The sequence below is a fragment of the Taudactylus pleione genome, unplaced genomic scaffold (assembly GCF_031769625.1).
Source record: "Taudactylus pleione unplaced genomic scaffold, aTauple2 ptg000010l, whole genome shotgun sequence".
Classification (NCBI taxonomy): domain Eukaryota; kingdom Metazoa; phylum Chordata; class Amphibia; order Anura; family Myobatrachidae; genus Taudactylus; species Taudactylus pleione.
In genome coordinates, this window is record NW_028284413.1 from 6,882,773 (window position 1) to 6,903,324 (window position 20,552).

The 20,552-nt window shown below is 44.3% G+C and overlaps 1 protein-coding gene across 1 annotated transcript in view; it reads right to left on the reverse strand.

Annotated features, from left to right (window-relative positions):
* The window catches only part of LOC148542666 (receptor-type tyrosine-protein phosphatase eta-like), a 111,361-nt gene that overhangs the window by 58,415 nt on the left and 32,394 nt on the right, over nucleotides 1-20,552 (reverse strand). Inside the window, exons 3-4 of the mRNA XM_088467455.1 lie at nucleotides 8,987-9,238; nucleotides 811-1,059 (exon numbers count right to left, since the gene is read on the reverse strand). Of these exons, the coding sequence (XP_088323581.1) occupies nucleotides 811-1,059; nucleotides 8,987-9,238 (501 nt within the window). The remainder of the gene's footprint in view (nucleotides 1-810; nucleotides 1,060-8,986; nucleotides 9,239-20,552) is intronic.

The window sequence follows — 20,552 nt, forward strand, 5'->3', positions numbered from 1 at the left end:
GGGCATCCTATTGAGATGCCCATTGGCTGTGGCATGATTCTGCAAATTTTGCATAGAAATATGCACTCTCTACACACCATAGGTAACAGCATTGTGACACACACATATCTGTTAGCCAACCCGCAGTTACCACCCAGAAATGCCCATCGGAATTGCATGGATCACCGTGCAATTTCTATCTGCGTCTTTGTGTGGCAACCATAGGGGTGCATGTGCAGTGTTTCTCAGATGCATGAGCAGAGGGAAAACATTGGCTACTTGTGCTAGGTGCTTTCCCTGCATCCAACTCTAAATCACCATCATAGTGTTCGTATGAACTCTGCATCAACCCAAATTGATGCAGATTCATTTAATATCTGTCAGTATATTCTGTGAGTGCAAATCATATACTGTACAAAACCACCCATTAATTAATCACCAAAAGTACTTCCTCTAATTCTGTTCTCAGGTACATTACACCACAATGAGAAAGATACAGGCACATACAACGGACATTGGGGCAGATGTATGAAGCACTGGGCAGTGGTAAAGTGGACAGTGATAAACGATCAACCAATCAGATCCCAACTGTCTATTTCAAACACATCCTGTAACATGACAGTTTGGAGCTGAGTGGTTGGTCGTTTATCACTCTGCACTTTATCACTTTCCAGACCTTCATACATCTGCCCCATTGTGATATATAAAAATTATGTAGAAAAATGTACTGCACATTGTCAGCCATTACTGGACATCATTTTATATAGAGTAAACAGACTGCTTTGATATTTTGTACTTTGGGTGGAAAATGATTTAATGAAAACTACTTACGTGTGTACAAGGTGATCTCATCACTGTAGCCATATAATAACATGTTTCCTTTATACGCAGAAATCCAGATCTGATAGAAATACCCAGGGGTCAGATTACGAATTAGTTCTTGGGTGGTATTCACAATTACATTGATGGATGGTTCTCCATAAACAGAGATTCTATAAGTTGTGTTTTCATCAACATAAGGATCCCAGTGGAGCCAGATAGAGGTAGTATTGATATTTGTAACACTGATGATATCTGACACTGGGGGAGAAAATATATATTACATTTAAGAAATATTCATGCAACTGGTTTGGATTTTTTATTCATTTAAAAATGTTGAATTGTCTTATTACTTAGCTTACTACTAGAAGGATTGATAGATAAATATTAATGGCTTTTGTGACAGTTTCTGACTTATATACAATTCCAAATGTGTACAGATCAAGCATTTTTTTTAGCAAACTGCGCATGCATCTTAAGCATCATGGATGCTTCACACTTACAGCTAGGAAGGCATTACTGGGTGGGAATGGGGCAGTAATGGGACATTTGCAATTAGAATAAATTTGCAATGGGTTTGTCATGGGCATGTACACAGCTACTGTGCATCCTATTCTGAGTTGTCTATTCAAAAATCTATCTGATTTCAGAATGATCTGCAGGTCCAAGTATAAGGCTGATGCAAATGCTGATTATATTGATATTGATATTGAGAAACAATTGGTCATATATAGGTGTCTGCAGGCCCGCCAAGAGCCGCTGCGGGCCCGGGTAACAGGAGGCGTGGACTAATTGCGGGAGGTGTGGCCATGCCCCCTTCCCGATAAAGAAGAAACTTTGCAGCGATGCAAAGCGTCGCTGCATGCTGGGGAGGGGGGGCGCTCTGAGCCCCCTCAGCCCTGCTCAAAGCCAGGGGTGGCATGATCAGGGTGATTGCTCCCCCCAGAGGCATAGGAGACTGCTGTGGCTGCTGCTCAGCAGCCACGAGCAGTCTCCCAGTGCAGCTCAGCACACACTGTGTGCTGGGCTGCTGTGAGGGAGGGGGGGTGGCTCCAGACCCGGGCCACCAGGCCCCTGCCAGGCCCCTCAGGAAGCCCGGGCCTGGGTAAACTGTACTCGCTTCCCCCCTCTCGGCGCCCGTGGGTGTCTGTCTCAAAAAAGTGTCAGATGTCAGATATTTGCATGGGGCTTCTTATCACAGAAAGAAGACAAAATTGTGATCAAATGACATGTGACTTGCATTCAGGCGAGTAGACCAAACTCACTAATGTGTAATGAAGTCACATATATAGTACAAGAATATCATCCAATGTCTGTTAACTCAACATCCTATTGGGCCTGATTCTGCGTTGGGCAGACTCTTAACCTGGATACAAACTGAGTTGCTGCATACAGCACATGGTAAGAAGCAAATGTCCGTATTTTTGCATACTGTATTTAGGTCTGTCCTGTTCTGGACTTGGTTGGATCTGTCTTAACATGAAATAGGGCATTTCAGGGTGTAAACTGGGTGATGACAAAGCAATCGCATGTAACTATCCTGACTTGTGGAAGTGTCATGGGAGTATTGTTGGCATTTAGGAAAAGCTCTGTGTGGTTCTGAGTTGTGTGCACCAGGAAGGGAAGCCTGTTTCTGATGGATCTATTGCACCTAGCAAGTGCTGGTACCAATACTAATGATTATTCCTTATCCACAGGTAACTGAATTTGATGTGATTGCAAAGTATTCTGTGCCTATTTTATTAACTATACATATAGGTAACTAGCTTATTATTTACTGATTCCTTTTGCTATTGTTTCTAATGCCTTATGATTTTTAATAGTTAAATTGTTATAAGGATTCTCTCAGTCTATTGACTGAAGTGAAGGCATGATTTATTTCTAGCCTTAGTTCTTTGATATGTGTTCCTTGTTGACTTTAGCCATGTTTATTGCCAGCTTTCTTTGGTTGGCCAATTGGGGGTTTTCATTAATCAGTGTCCACAATTGCCTGCTTCCCTGTATAAGTGTCAGTAGTTTGACTGGAAGCCTTGGCTGGGTGGTGCAGTTTTTCAAAGTGCAGTGGTTTTTAAGTGCAAAACCAGCGTTAGACCTGCGTTAAACCAAGGATAACCAGAAGGAGAAAACGTTTAGTCAAGAAACAAACCTCAACGGACTAAAAGTACAGGCTACAACTGGACTCCCTGTACAGTCATGGCAAGAACACTTCTACTGCTATTAATAATGCTGGCCTTCTGATTCTCGCATATATCTTAATGCTTGTCCTACTTGTTCACATGTCAGTTTACATCTTTCCACTTTGAAACACTGGGCCTGATTCAGAGCCGGACGCTATTTGCGAGCGGTCAATCAGAAAAAGGGGCCGGCTATTTAAATTGAGCGCTCGCTCTTTGCGGTCTGTTGACGCCTCTATGTCTGAGCGAGCATACAAAACATGCGCTCGCTATTTTGTAAAGACACCCCCTGACCGTTTGCATCATATGTCATCTCCACTATTCATTAGATTAATCGAGTACATCGAAAGGCGTCTGAACTGCACGCAGTGCTTGTGGTAGGTTTTACTTCCCGCAATCACTGCGAGCAGTTCAGGCTAAAAAACAACCAAGTGAAGTGGTCGATGACGCTCCTTTACTAATTATGCACTCCCATTAAACGCCCGTTTTGACCGTTTGGCACGCCTGCATTTGGATCTCCACTCCCCGTTTTCAAGCACCTTCCCCTGTTACCACCCACAAACGCCTCATTCTGTCACTCAAATTAGCAGGCCCTCATTGTTTTGTGAGCGCACGATTTCCGACCGCAATGACTGGTTGGCGCATGCGCATTATGACCCATATGCATGCGCTGATGTGCGAACACGCTTGGAGCGAGCGAGCGGCTGCTTACGAGCGGCTCTGAATCAGGCCCACTGTCCTTTATCTTAACTCTCCTGCCTTGCCTCGCATCCTCTGTCTGCTTACAATCTGTGTTATTTTTCAAATTCTGCACACATTAATTCCCCACTTTTAATCCTCCCTATAACAAACTTGTTAATCTCCATACATATTTACCATCACTGTTCTTTCTCTTGCATTTCCACAAATCTCTTGCATTCATATCTCATTTACATTTCCAATCTCATTCCTTTTGTTTATAAGGTTGACAAGGTTTTCGTCAACTCCCTCCCTCACTCAGGACCTCATTCAGAGTCGGTCGTTGCGGCCGCATGGTCGTACGCCACCGATGTTCGCTAAACTGCGCATGTGTAAAGGTCACAATGCGCATGCGCAAACTAGCGGCTACGATCAGAAATTTCTCTCTCCTTGAACACAGCCAGGTCGGTAGTTTGAGTGACAGAATGAGGCATTTGTGGGTGGTAACAGGGGAAGGTGCTTGAAAACGGGGGAGTGGAGATCCGAACGCAGGTGTGCCTAATTATGTGAACGGCGTTTTATGGAGTGCATAATTAACAAAGCAGTGTCATGGCACACGTGACATGGGTGGTTTGTACACTGACCTGATCGTAGAGCTTAAGAGAGGGTATGGTCAACCTTAAGCTCTACGACCAGTTCCGTTGGTTCCCGATGCTCTCGATTAATCCTTATATGCCCGGAGATGACGTGTAATATGCACGGGAAAGGGGCGTTTTTTTTGTCTTACGGCCGCATCCTCCCCTTGGTCGGCCAGCTAACGATCCGATCTTAGGGACGCAACTTGCGAGTGCATCATTTGCATATCCGGCCCCTTTTCCCTTATGACCGTGCGGCCGCAACGACCGACTCTGAATGAAGTCCTCAGTCTCTACCTAATCCTCTGTTCTGCCCCCTGCTTCCACATTTATCATTTCCCCCTTATCTCTTCCACCTCCTCCCCTTCTCCCCCCACCTCTGTCTGCCTACTCTTCCCTCCTCTTCCATTACTCCACTTTCTTCCTGCTATATCCTACTACCCCACCACCAAACCCTTCTCCTACACTCCTCTTCCTGTCACTTCACCCCACTGCCATCCATATCTCCCTCCCTGCCCACCTCCTACAGGTTCCCCTTCTAGCTGAGGTGCCCACACCATCACTAAATTCTATTCATATCGGTCCCCCAAATTAATCTTACCTCCATGTTGCTGCAACCCAGATAATCTTATTCACATCTCCCCCACAAATGCTATCTCTCTATCCTGTGCCCTCTGGAATGCCAGGTCAGTCTGTAATAAACTGGTTCCCACCCATGACCTTTTCATCTCCAACTCCCTGAATTTCCTAGCCATTACTGAAACCTGGATCTCACCCTCTGATACTGCTTCTCCTGCTGCTCTATCCTCTGGGGGCCTTGCCTTCTCCCACACCCCCCGGCCTGGGGGTCGCCATGGTGGTGGTGTTGGGGTCCTTCTATCCACAAGTTATTCCTACCAGCTTATACCCTCTGAACCATCCCTTACATTCCCCACATTTGAGGTTCATGCTAGATGCCTTTGCCAACCAGTAAACCTCAGAGTAGCTGTCATTTACCACCCCCCTGGCTCTCCCTCTAAATTCCTTGACAACTTCACTTCCTGGCTCCCTCACTTTCTCTCCTCAGATCTTCCCTCCAGTATCATAGGTGATTTTAATATTCCTATTGACATTCCCACAGAATCCTCTGCAGCTAAACTCCTTACCCTCACCTCTTCATTTGGTCTCGCCCAATGGACCTCATCACCCTCCCATGTGAGTGGGCACTCACTTGACCTGGTCTTTACTCACCATTGTGATATTTCTGACTACTCTAATTCCCCAATACCCCTCTCTGACCATCACCTTCTCTCTTTTAACCTATCCCTCTCTCCTTCCCCTCCTTTACCTCCTATGGCTATCATTGCTACGTGTAATATTGAGGCTATTGACCCTGTTGCCCTTTCCTCTGTGCTAGACTGTCTTCTCTCCCCTATCCTTTCTCTCTTTTGTCCTGAACAAGCTACTTCCCTGTACAATGCCTTCCTTACTTCTGCTCTTGCTCCGGCAAGAACTACTCACCCTCGCAGATCCACACCACAACCCTGGCATTCCAAATTCACCAGATACCTGCAAAAGTGTTTAAGAATTGCCGAGCATCAGTGGAGAAAATTAATCTCTAAGGCTGACTTCCTCCATTTCAAATTTATTCTCTCTTCCTAGTGCTGCCCTGTCTCTCTCCAAACAAACATATTTCAAGAACCTCATCTCCTCCCAGTCCCCAGTGTCTCCTTGCCACTTTCAACTCCCTCCTCTGCCCTTCCCCTCCTCGCCTCCCCTCCTCGCTCTCTGCCCTTGACTTTGCCACCTAGTTTACATCTAAAATTGACTCCATACATGAAGACATCATATCCCATCAGCAATCCTCCCCCTCCTTGCCCTGACCACCCCTCCCCTTCTATCTCACCAACTCTGACATCCTTCTCCCCTGCTTCTGGAGAGGAAGTCATGGCCCTCATCCAGTCCTCCCCTCCTTCCACCTCCCCTCTTGACCCTATCCCTTCCCGTCTCCTCTCCTACCTGTCTCCTTCTGCCTGTTCCCATCTGGCTCACCTCCTTAATCTCTCCCTATCATCTGGCACTGTCCCTTCTGCATTCAAACATGCCCTTGTCTCCCCCATTCTTAAAAAACCTACCCTTGATCCTAACATACTTTCCAACTATCGACCCATCTCTCTTCTCCCTTTTGCTTCCAAACTCCTTGAGCATATTGTCTACAACCATCTTACCACCTTTCTTTCCTCCAACTCCCTCCTTGACTCATTTAAATCTGGCTTCCGTTCTCTCCACTCCACTGAAACTGCCCTCACGAAAGTCATCAACGACCTCCTTGCTGCCAAGGGCCACTACTCTCTGCTCATTCTCCTTGACCTTCCTGCTGTATTTGACACTGTAGACCACCCTTGCCTCCTGCAAATCCTTTACTCTCTTGGTTTACATGGCACTGCCCTCTCCTGGCTTTCCTCCTACCTCTCTGATTGTTCCTTCTCTGTGTCCTTTCATGACTCCTCCTCCCCCCCACTTCCACTAACAGTAGGAGTTCCCCAAGGTTCTGTTCTTGGACCTCTCCTTTTCTCCCTATATACATACTCTTTAGGTGAACTCATTAACTTCTTTGACCTCCAATATCATCTCCATGCTCATGACACTCAAATTTACCTTTCCACCCCTGAGCTCTTCCCATCTCTCCTTACCCGTATCTCCAACTGTCTCTCTGCTGTCTCTTCAAGGATATCCCAGCGCTTTCTTAAACTTAACATGTCTGTCTTAGAGCTGATCATTTCCCCACCCTCTTCCACTGCATCACTTCCCACAATTTCATTATCCATTGATGGCACAAATATCTCCTCTAGTCCCAAAGTGCGCTGTCTTGGAGTTATCCTAGACTCCTCCCTCTCCTTTAAACCACACATTCAGCACCTCTCGCAGTCCTTCTGTTTCCACCTAAAAGATATCTCCAGGATTAGACCTTTCCTCACCCAGGATGCCACCAAAACCCTCATCCACTCACTGGTCATATCCAGATTGGACTACTGTAACCTTCTCCTAGCTGGCCTCCCAGTCTCTCACCTCTCTCCACTACAATCTTTTTTCAATACTGCTGCTCAGCTCATCTTCCTCTCCAGACATTCTACACCTGCTTCCCCTCTCCTCCAAGCCCTACACTGGCTCCCCTCCCCTTCAGATGCCAATTCAAGGTTCTTACACTCACCTACAAAGCCCTCACCAAATCATCTCCCGCATACATTTCTGACCTTCTCTCCCTTCACACTCCCGCCCGTCCACTTTGCTCAACAAATGCATGCCACCTCTCTTGCCAACTGATCACTTCCTCCCACTCCCGCATCCAAGATTTTGCCTGTGCTGCTCCCTACCTTTGGAATGCTCTACCTCTCCCCATCAGACTCTCCACCTCTCTACAAATCTTCAAAAGGGCTCTCAAGACCCACTACTTCATCAAGACCTTCCAGCACTCATCCTAACTCACCTCATGCTCTTTCCTCCCTGTCTTCCCCTTCTGTGTCTCGCTTGTCTGTCTGCCCCTCCCGTTTAGAATGTAAGCTCTCACAAGCAGGGACCTCTTTCCTCATGTGCTTCTCTTTACATTTTATTCTATTCTTTACTCCCCATAAGTGCACCTAACACGTGACTGCCAACTCCTGGCTGCTTATAGTGAGTTCTTTAATCTCTATTGCAGCAATGTATATAAATCGTGTCTTTGTCCTGCACTGTAATGTACTGTAAGTTACTTGTTTCTTGTTCACCTATTCTATGTAAGGCACTGCGAAACACTTGTGGTGCCATATAAATAAAGGATAATAATAATAATTATGGTTATGACTATTGGCATAAAAATAATAAACAGCTTGGGTTTCTGCTTGCACATGCATTATCTCCTGCATTAGAAACACAGTCTTGGATTAATATTAGGTAGTAAATATGGATTCCATGGCTGCCTGTTACCACAGTACAGTCACTTTGCGTGCAACTCAGAATGAGCTCCATAATGTCACAGCGTAATCATTATGTATGACCACCAGACGTGAGGCTGGTGGTTGAAATCCCAATGCTGGCAGCCGATGGGTGAAGATCCCGACCATGGAAGTAAGTAGACTATCCCTACCCCTTTCCGCCCCCTAACCCTAGTGCCTAACCTTAACCTCCCCAAAGTGGTGCCTAAATCTTACCCCCCTCCCCTCCCCGCACCCTAAACCTAACCCTTCCAGGGTGTTCCTAACCCTAACCGCCCCCGGGAGTGCCTAGCCCTGACACCCCATTCCCCTAGCCTAACCCTAACGCACCAGGGGGTAGCCTAACCCTAAGTCCCTCCGGAAGTCACTAAACCTAACCCCCCCTTCCGTGGTTAAGATGTTCCGATGCCCAGATTACTTTCATTTGGTATGCCGGGCATTGGGATTTTGGCAGGTGGATATTGATAGGAATCAGGATTTTGACAACTATCATTAGTCCCATGTCGGGATTTGACAGTCTGGAAGCTGGCGGTTGGCATTTTGACCGTTGGCTTCCTAACTACATACTGTCATAGCAAGTGGGATTTATAGGACGTGGAAAAATAAAGAACAAGTGCCTCTTGTCTTCAACACCTAGTAAGTACATTTGGTAACATGATGCTTAAAACTATATTTTACAGGTTATATATAGCCATTTAGTTATATTCTGCACACGTGGTAACACACTGGTAAAGCAGAGGCTTATACTCACCTAATACTAGGATCTTACTACTGCTGCCATGTATGCTATCGCCTGCTACTGCAGAGATCCTCACTGTGTACTGGTTCCTTCTAGTCAGGTTAATGATGGTCACTGATTCTGACATGGCATTAAACCTCTGAGGTGGATCTCCCAACACTTCCACCAGATATGAACTTCTGTTTCCTTCCGGAAGCTGCCAGATGACATTAACTGTGCTGCTGTTTATTTTATAGGCTGTTAGATTTGTTACCATGGAGGGTTCTGCAATTGGAACATTACATTCATTATGTTTTAAAAAGAAAGATATTGACAAATGTATCAATGCATAAAAATCATTCCTGATTTACCTATTTATATTAGCCTGGTCTGATCTACATGGATATACTATATATTTCTTACTTGAATTAAAAAAATAATAATTCAAGCATAGATTTTCATTTCAAAGAGAATTATAATTTACAAAGGAGCCTAACTATCAATTAACATAATGGCCCCAAACAACTGAACACTCTAACCCACCACAATCTGCGGTGACAGACCCTACTCTATTGGGCCAAATTATCATTGCTTCAATTCCGGGAAAGCTTCTCTGATAGGCAGATGTCCCTGTTATGTGTAACATTTACAGTTTCACTGCTAATAGTAACAGTGAAAGTTTATACTGTGAGTTTCATACCGACAGTCATTCTACGCATGGTTAACCTTAATTTGCATATGCATACTTGGAGGGTTGGATGAGATTAAGGGATCCATGTGGATTCCTCTTCACAATGCAGTCCCTCTTCTAATAGAGAGGACTGTTTGGTCCCACAGTCAAGCTCTGAAAACTGAAGCTGATAAATAAGATTTTAACAGGGTATAGGGACAGCATTGCACATCGTAACTTTATCAATGCAGGCGTTAGCTCCTGCTTAACAAGATTGATAAATTGGTAGGATATTTGAAAATGCACAATTTATGTGGAATCTATTGTTTCTGCATGTTTACTGGGGCATGGCACTTTGATAAATATGCCTCAAAGAGTTGGACTTTCCTCCCACCAGTGTCAGACTGGGGCATGCAGGGCCCACAGGGGAAATGCGATGGTGGGGGAATCCTGAAGTGGGGCCCCACAAAGCTCAATAGGTGCGGTTAGCAGCCTGGGTGGCAGAAAGAAGAATAACTGCCATAGTTACCTCATCTCAGTGATTATTCTTTCCTTCTGTCACAGTAAAAAGGGTGGGGTATACTTTTGGGATATGTTCAATATCCCAGCACAAGGGATACCAGCACTTATAATGCTGGCGATGGTATCCTGACACCTGTCAGAATCCCAGTGCTGGCATCCTGACTGTCTACAACTGGAAGGTAATAAGCAATGTTAGGGGGAGGGTTAGGGGTTAGAGATATGCACAAGGGGGAGGGTTAGGCACTATGGGAGGAAGGTTAGGTTTAGGGTGCAGGTAGGGGGAGGTTAGGTGTAGGCACTAGGGGGAGGTTAGATTTAGGCACCATGAAGGGAGGGTTAGCATTAGAGGTAGGGAGAAGGGGGAGGGTTAGGATTCCTACTGACTGGTGTCGGCATCCTAAACCTACACATACACCTTTCCTAAAATTGAGCCGTGTCACCAAATGTGCCGTGCCTTTGAATCTGTGTATTATCCACACCTAGTGATTTTTCCTAAAATTTGCTACTTTAATCTGATACTTTATGTGAATACTTTTGCAGGAAAAAAATTTTTGGGAGTTATCTAATTGCTACTTGTCATGGTGCATCTTGTGCCAAATGAAAAAAGAAAGGAAAGGTGTATGAGGACACATCTGTATATACAAATAGTCAGGAGAGAGGACAGAGACATAGTCAAGAGTGAGAGAGACATTTGGGGAAGAGAAAGAGAGATATATGGGAGAGAAAGATAGAAATAGAGAGAGAAGTGTATAGGGCGAGAGATATATGCGGAGAGAGAGATAGGTATGGGGAGAGAGAGATATGGGGAGAGAGAGAGAAAGGGAGAGAAAGATATATGGGGAGAGAGAGATAGAAATAGAGAGAGAAGTATATAGCAAGAGAGAGAAAGGTATGGGGAGAGAGGTATATGGGGAGAGAGAGGAGTAAAGTGAGAGAGATATATGGGGAGAGAAAGATAGAAATAGAGAGAGAAGTGTATAGGGAGAGAGATATATGCGGAGAGAGAGATAGGTATGGGGAGAGAGAGAGAAAGGGAGAGAAAGATATATGGGGAGAGAGAGATAGAAATAGAGAGAGAAGTATATAGCAAGAGAGTGAAAGGTATGGGGAGAGAGTCATATGGGGAGAGAGAGGAGTAAGGTGAGAGAGATATATGGGGAGAAAAAGAAAGAGACAGAGGTATATGGGGAGAGAGGTATATGGGGAAAGAGATAAAAATAGAGAGAGTATATAGCAAGAGAGAGAGGTATGGGGAGATAGAGAGAGGAATATGGGGAGAGAGAAGTATATAGCAAGAGAGGTAACTTGGGAGAGAGGGGTATATGGGGAGAGAGAAAAAGATGGGGAAGAGTGAGAGAGAGATAGAGAGGGGTATATGGGGGAGAGAGAGAGATGGGGAAAAGAGAGATGAATATAGGGAGAAATAGACTGGGAAGGGGATCATTATGTAATGCCAGCGACAGATCAAATACTGACAGCGACAGCCCGACGGGTTGGAATCCTGACTTCAGCAGGGCACAGCTCTGGATATCCAATCCTACTGTAGCTGTGTGTCAAGCAGAGGCTGGGTTCAAGAAATCTCCTGCGCTATTACTCACTGAGCCCGACATCCCTGTCACATCCTGTCTGCGGCCGTGCAGCCAACAGGAACAGTCACAGAAAGAGGAAAGCAGTTCACATTGGTCTTTCCTGTGACACTGAAGTCCCCGCCCATCACCCAAAGCTTCTCCCCTCTCCTGAAGCTCCACCCCTCTGAGTGTTAAGACTTTGAAAAAATAAAGTATATTTATTACCCACTGCAGGTGGCCCCTGCAGACATTGGAAGCGTTGTAGGCACTGCCCCCTCAAAACAGAGTGAGTGGCTTAGAATCAGTGGGGCCCAGTGGGGAATACCCTGGCTCCCCCAGCAGGCCAGTCTTAGCCTGTCTCCCTCTAATAGTGAACATGAGCAGGGTTTAAACTGTCATGTCAGATTAGTTTAGCCTAACAGCAAAAGTGTTACTCCTGCTATATGCTCATAAAATATGCATCATCTTTGATTTATCCTGTTGCAGTTTATATATATATATATATATATATATATATATATATATATATATGTAAATATTAATAGGCCTACCATACTATCATTTTAATCCTGGACACTCATGAAATACACAGAACCTGTGTAGTCCATGAGTGTACAAAAACAGAAAAGTCTCAGGTGCACAACTCCAGACTGTTAATAATATATAAATGCAATAGAATTTTGCAATCAGTAGAGGTTTTTAGCATAATCTTGGCCAAGGTTATGGGCCTACCCACCATATCCAGGTAACCTCTGTAGGGTAGGTCCCTAACATACTACAATTCAAATCCAGAGCGCAGGACATCCCCAAACTAGCCCAGCTAAGCCGCCCCAGGGCACTGCCATAGTAAGTGCAGTGTGAAATAGATAGTTAGGAGCAGATACTACTGCATATAAAGAATGAAAATAAAAAGTGAGGTACATATATAATAAACAAACAGTGAAGTGTTAAAATGTGTTATTAAAGAAAAATGTGTTATAATGCGGTGACCTGAAACAGATCAACAAAGGCAATCCAGGGGGACCACGCCCCAAAAATGAACCAAAGTTGCACTACAGTATATTAATCCATGAGTGTCCCAGTTTAAAGGGATGATGTGGTAATCCTATATAAAAAGATTATATGTACCTAATATTTTGGACCTGTCTTTCACTAGCTTTTGAGCACAAAATGTGATCTGCATGGGTACCTATAACTGTGTGCCTGGCATTTATTTTTCCTGTAATCTCCTTCAATCCCATCTTTTTACACATCTGTCCCACTCTCTTATTACATCTCTCTCTCCCCCCATTCTTCCTCCATCTCTCTCCATATCTCTCTCCCTCTTCCCTCTCTTCACATCTTTCTTAACCCTGTCTCACAACCATTTCACTCTCCCTCTCTTTTCTCTCTTTCCCCTTTTTTTCTTTTGCTCTCTTTCCTCTCTCCCTGCCTATAGTTTTCTTTCTGTCTATCTTTTGTTGTTTTTCTTCCTCTGATAGTGAGAATGCTTTCTCTGGTCCCTCCCTGTGTCCTTTCCTATCTATTTCTTCTGTTCAGGAAGTACTTTTGTATTATTTGAATGTATTTTGTAATATTTTTGACCATGCACAGTATGCATAATCACAAATGTGCCCACCCATGCCTCAGCCCCCATGGTAAAGTGTGCAAATAGCAGTAGTTGGCAGATAATTAGGGAAGTGGGGAAAGTGGGTGCCTGCACTGCTCTTGCTGACCCAAGTGTGTTAATGTGAATGTTGTGAATTTTGTTTCTCTTTAATGTGAGTTGGGGCTTTCAGCATGGGCGCCAGTGCATGACACTGTCTGATTCTCAGTTCCCCTGTCAGACACAAACTGCAGAGGGATTATATTGTAGATAATACAGGGCCACAGACTTGAATATTGGGCTGTAGTTTTAGATAATATTTGTGCACCCCTTCCTTGGGGTGTGTGGCTCAGTGGACTTCACTTAACCTGTGTGAGCAGCTTCATCTAGTGCCAAAGATGGATACATAGACTAGGAGGAGTAACTATTTAGACTGAAAAGGAGATTTAATAGCTAAAGGTTTACATCACTATTATGAGGATATCAGTGTATTAAAATCACAGTCAGATGTTGTGTAATATATAGATTTATATAATTAATTACCTGACATAATTAAAACAACAGTTTAAACTATACTTAGTCTAGACATGCAATGCAGTAAAATAAACATTTGACATGAGCATCTTAACTCTGGATATGGATATTAATTGGCTGAAAAGATAGTAGTAATGTCCTGTTCTTATATGATGCCTGAATAATAGTCACTGATTAGTGAGGGCTTGGTGTTAGGTCCAAAAGGATGGTACAGTCTCTTGCCAACTCACAATTTGGGGATCCATTAGAATGAGCGGAACAGCAAACTCACTCTCCGGCAGGTCCCTTGGAGTGGTGGGGAAAAGCTTCCCTGCAGACTTGAGTACTTGTGATTCGACCTTTGCCCACTTTCAAGTTAGAAGACAGCAATGTCCAGGAGTCTGGTTCAGGTATCAGATTGTCCGTAATGATGAGGTGGTATTCCAATATAATCCAGCAGAGTAGGAGTAGGGGTCCTTCACACCTGATGCATTTCGCTGGGCAACTCCCAGCTTTATCAAAGGTATTTAGTTGTTTTAACAGACCAGTATTATATACCCTGATCAATATGGCTGCTAATTGGTACACATGTGTGTAATTACACTTCATCTGCGTGAGCCCAGTTGTAACAAAACATTCTGATAAATAGATAATATTTGGAGGCAAAACTTTAATCATTAAAAAAGCCATGCTTTAAAACTTAGAGAATTAATTAAAAAGTAACTTACTTTACCCCTTAGCAAGCATCCATCCATTCTGCCACTCACATGATGTAACAGCAGGTCACGTGATCGCTGGAATGGAAGGAGTTCGATGTGTGATATTGGGTTCTCCATTCCTGCTCAATACAGGGTTTGCCCTTACTTACAATGGTACTTCTGGTAATGTCATGAGCTCCTGTCTGACTCACCAGTCACGTGACGTAAACAAAAGCCCACGTGACCGCGGGATCGGATGGAGCACATCACATGACACACAGTTTGCTTAATCCGTGTATTTAGGAGAAGTGCCCTTATTTCTATAGGGCTTTCTAATTATACTCTGGATTCCAAACATCTAGTCACAGTCGTTTAATACATTTCAATTAATTGCATCAAGATGGTAATAGTAATTAATATCTAAAATAGAGAGAGATCGTGCTCCCTATATTGGTTAGATAAACAATGTTTCTCTTTAGAAATAAAAGGTACATACATGGATGTTATAACAGATACTTAGTATTTTTACACATTTATATAGTTTTTTGGCAATAATGACTAGATTTAGAATGTATAGTGGATACTCCTATGAAGAAGTTCTACCTAGTCTAGAAGATTTTATGTTCATATATTTTATATATTGATAATATTTAATAAATCATATTATTCAGGAGTCAAATAGGAATAGGACATTACTACTATCTTTTCAGACAATTAATATCCATATCCAGAGTTAAGGTGCTCATGTCAAATGTTTATTTTACTGCATTGCATGTCTAGACTATGTATAGTTTAAACTGTTGTTTTAATTATGTCAGGTAATAAATTATATTAATCTATATATTACACTCAATCTGACTGTGATGTTAATACACTGATATCCTCATAATAGTGCTGTAAGCCTTTAGCTATTGTATTTTCCATTGGGTAGCCTAGCCCCTTTCCATACAGCTGCTGAGGAAAGAGTACCCATCAGAGTGCCTGTTCCAGTAGATATATTATTATAAAATTTTCCTTGCATAAGAAGGAGATTTATATGCTTAACTGTTAAATCATTTTCTTCAATTCCATAGGGGACACAGGCTTTATGCTGGGAATACGTTGGTGGAAAACAGCCTGGGCACAACACAGTTAACTTTGTCAGGCACAGCCCAGGCTCCTCCTTCCCTCTTTATCTTGCCCCCAGCCACAGGCCACTTCAGTTAAGTTAACAAGTCTATAACAAGGAGCAAGAAGAAGAAGAAGGAAGACTGTCACACACTCAGGTCCAAGCACACAATATATGTGACCAGGAGAACAAAAAACAGAGCAAGCTACACAGGCCAGGTGCATCAGGGTGGGAGCCCTGTGTCCCCTATGGAATCAAAGAAAAGTATTTAACAGGTAAGCACATATATATCCTTTTATTCTTCCTCTATAGGGGACACATGCTTTATGCTGTGATGTCTCAAAGCTAATGTCCTAAGGGATGACATGCTCCTGGGCTGTGCTAAAAACCCTTTGCCCAAAAGCCGCATCAGGTGTGGCAAATGTATCAAAGGAATAGAAATCCAGGAACATATTGGCAAAAGACCACATGGCTTTCCTACACAGCTGCTCTGCAGAAGCACCACTTGGTACTGCCCACAAAGTTTCCATCGACCGGGATGAATGAGCCCTCACCACCAACAGTGCAGGAAGATCCCCCTCAGCCATAGGCATGGTGAACAGTCAAATGTATCCATATGGCCAGTGTCAGAAAGCATTCAGTCCTATGCAGGTCCTTTGTCCTATCTACATAAATCCAGAGGGCCCGCATGACATCCAGAGAGGTCACCTCCAGATAAAAATCTGGAACCTGTAAAGAAGTAACCACAATCTCTTGATTGATGTGAAACCTGAATACAATCTTAGAAAGGTAACCTAGTCATGTTTGAAGGACATCTCTGTCTTTATGAAAGATTAGAAATGGAGAGCAACAGGATAAAGCCTCAATTCTGACACCCGTCGGGCAGAAGATTTGGCCAAGAGGAAGACAATCTTCCAGGAAAGCCAAGAAATGTCCACAGTATCCAAGGGCTCAAAAGGCAAAGCCTGCAGGGCCCTAAGAACCAGAGACAAATTCCAAGGAGCCACTGGCAGTACAAATGGGGCTTGTACATGGAGGATCCCTTTAAGAAAAGTCTGAACATCAGGCAACAGTGCAATCTGTTCTGAAAGATGAGCAAAAGAGCTGAAACCTGCACTTTCAGTGAGGCAAGGTGCAGGCCCCAATCCAGCCCTGCCTGTAAAAAAGAAAACATTTGAGAAAGTAGAAATGACCTGGGGTTAAGGTTTCTAGTTGAACACCAGTCAAAGTAAGTCATCAAAACTTGATGGTAAACTCTAGCCAAGGAGGGCTTATGGGCATTAAGCATAGTATTAATGACTGACCTGGAGAATCTTTTAGCTCTTAAGAGCCACCCAATCAAAGTCAGACAGGCCAGACTTGGATGCAAGCAAGGGCCCTGAGGCAGAAGATCTGGCCACAGTGGAAGATGCAGAGGAGCATCAACTGAGTGGCTCTTAAAGTCTGTGTACCATGCACTTTGTGGCAAATTGGGAGCCAATACAATCAACCTGCCTCCCTCCAACTTCAATTTGGGGAGAACCTGAGCCATCAGAGAGATTGGAGGGACGATGTAAAGGAGCAGGAAGGTCCACTGGAAAGCAAAATCATCCACTAGAAGGGCCTCCAGATCCCTAATGCGAGAGCAATTTCTCAGAACTTGGTGATTGTGCAAGGACACCATCATGTTGATGTCTGGCAAACCCCAGAGAAGAACCAGGAGTTGAAAGACATTTAGATGTAGGGCCCATTCACCCCGAATGAATGTCCTGATGGTCCGCTTCCCAATTTTGCACTCCTGGAATGTAAACTGCCAAAAGTGATGGAAGATGCTTCTCAGCGCAATGGAGAAGGCAAGTAACTTCCCTCATGGCTGCACAACTGCGAGTGCCTCCTTGATTATTTATGTAGGCGACAGCCATTGCATTGTCTGACTGTACCTGCACTGGGCTACCCCACAGGAGGCCCAACAGAGAGCTCTGAAAATCACTCAGATTTCCAGAATATTGATCAGCAACCGACTCTCCAAATCCGACCACAGACCCTAAAAGGTCTGCTGACAGAAAACTGCTCCCAAAAGACTTGCATCGGTGGTGAGAAGGACCCAATCCAGAACCCAAAAGAGATGTCCCTTGAGCAGATGGGACTCCTGGAGCCATCAAAACAGGGAATGACAAGCCTACTGAGAAAGAATAAGCATATGAGACTTGAGCTGAAGATGGAATTTGTTCCACCGGGCTAGAATCTCCAATTGTACCCATGGGAGACTACCCCTCTTACCCAGGCATCCTCTTTGGTCTCCTTCCAAACTTCAGAAAAAAGAAGCCGGTCTGCCAACCTGGGATACCCCAGGAGGAGTCCTGCCCCATCATGCAGAAGGCTTGTTGTCTGGCTTAGCAGTGGGCCATCTGGAGGACCAGATGGCTGCTTACCTGCTGGTTTAGAACCCTTGGAAGAGGAACCCAGGAACCTAGAGACCGACCACACCTTGGCCTTAAACTGCAGACAAAAGGACAAAAAATTAGAAGATCATGACTTCAGAGGGCAAAGAGGCTGTCCTAGATGCAGCCCATGTAGCCATTAATATTTCAAGTTCTGGACCAAAGAGAACACTCCCAAAAAAGGGACAGCCTCAAGGGCCATCTTAGAATCTGTCCACCAGGAACATAGCCAGAGAGCTCTCCTGGCAGACATTGAAAAAGCCGACACCTTGAATGTTAATATACCAGTGTCTATGGCAGATACCCCAATATAAGAATGATGGCCTTATCAACCCAGGCAGAAGCAAGGGCTTGTTGAGCTACAGCACCAGCATTGGAGTAAATAGACTTGAAATAATTCTCTAACTTCCTCTCCATAGGATCCTTAAGTAATGCCGAATTAGGAAGAGGAAGAGTAGTATTCTTAACCAAGAGGGCAACATGCACATCAACCAGGAGACGAGATTCCCATCAAGTCCGATTGGCAGCCAGCAGAGGATAAAATTAATAATAAGCTTGTATACTGGGAAATGCTTATTAGTGTGAGACCAAGCATCTGCCAAAAAATCCTCAAGCTGGGCTGATGAAGGAAATTCTGACACTGCCTTTCTTTGTCGTTTAAATACTGGAGCATTGGATATGGGGGTTGGTTCCGCATCCTTGATTAGTAAAACAGATTTATCTGCCTTCATCAAGGAAACCACATCCACTTGAGGCTGGGAATCCTTCATCAGAAACCACAGATAAATCTTCCGCAAGATCGGAAAGGACACAGGAGTCTGATTCAATGTCAGACAATGGTGTAAAGCTGTCCCTCTTAGTAGGCCTATGCCTAATAGCATGCTCCCTATCCAGCATCTGTTTAAAGGACTCAGACACCTGTACTAATTTCTGAACTGACTGCATAATGTGCTGCATCGAAGGAGGTTCCATAGCAACAGGCAGCAACTGGGATGGCATCACATTAGAACCCTGGGCCAGACCTGAAGGGCCAGCCAGCTACCACAGTAGCTGAGAGTCTATCCACTATTATAGTATTACCTTTGACAGTGAGGAAATCCAAGCAGGTTCCTGGCTGGAAGTTGCAGTGGAGATAACCCCCTGCTGTGAAGTATTAACACAGCGAACAGAGAGACCATCATGTAGAAACCACAACAGCACAAGATGTACAATTACTTAGCTTAGAAGCACCCCCTCCTTGGGAGCTTTACTCCTGGAAGACATAGCACAGAATCCAAGGAGAACCCCACACACCAAAGCAAGAACTGAGATGTGCAAAAATAAATTAGAGCAGAGAAATTAAATGCACCACAGATAAACAAATAAGTGGGGCTATGCAGAGACTGACTTATGCGAAACACATTAACAGTCAAACATACAGAACATTCAATGCAATATAGACAATATAAGGCAATAAATGCTCAATAAACCAGCCCCAACAGGGGAGGCAGAAGCAATATGTATAACTTGACCTGTGATGTTGAGGAATACAGGGAGACCGGGAGCCTGTAATCTCCAAAGACCATCTGAACTGCAGGCCCTGAAATAATGGCTGCCCAGAGTCTGTGAGGAGGAGATAGAGGAAGAGCAAGTACCCTGAATCCTCTTAAGAGAAAAAGCATCAGGAGGTGGAGGAGGAGCCAGCGGGGAGAACCTACCTCCCCCTTTAGGCATAGATTCCAGGTCAATGGCCACCTTGGTGCCCTGCTGCCTGCTAACCTGGTGGTTTAGGGAAGATGTAGAAACAACCTGGGTTTCCCCTGCCTGCACCGCCATTGTCTGCTATACCGACAGTGATAAGCTGCAATCCCACTGCCTCCTGTAAACAGGGAGCAGAACTTACCTTCCAATTGCTGCACCAGCTACGGCTTGGAGCTCCACAGAGACCAGAGCATCCAGCCAAGGACCCTGCACATCGCCAGTGCCACGGCCACCAGTGCTGGGGTGATAGAGTAGCACCATGGGAGTCCTGTAGGATGCCTAGCACTGCTTACTCAATTGCATGAAAAAATAATAAAAAAAACTTTTGAAGCTGTTAATATAGCTTCCAAATTGTGCCTCATTGCAGTCACCAACACAAAAAATGGAGGTGGCCTGCGGCTGGGGGCAGGATATAGGGGGAAGGAGGAGCCTTGGCTGTGCCTGACAAAGTTAACTGTGTGGTGCCCAGACTGCTTTCCAGCAACCCATACCCAATGTAAAGCCTGTGTCCCCTATGGAGGAAGAAGAAATAAAGCTACTAATCCTTGCAGTCACTTTTTCATGTCATTCATTTTGATTTATCGATATGGATGGATGGTGCTGGAGCCCTACTAGCTGTAAAGGAAATATTTACACTCCTTCAAGTTACAGAAGTCCATTTGTCAGGCAGATCACAGAATAATCTAGGATGGCATATCATCTATATATAGTGAGCAAATATAGTAGGAAATACAACAATAAAATAAATGTAATGTATTCACAAAATACAAATAAA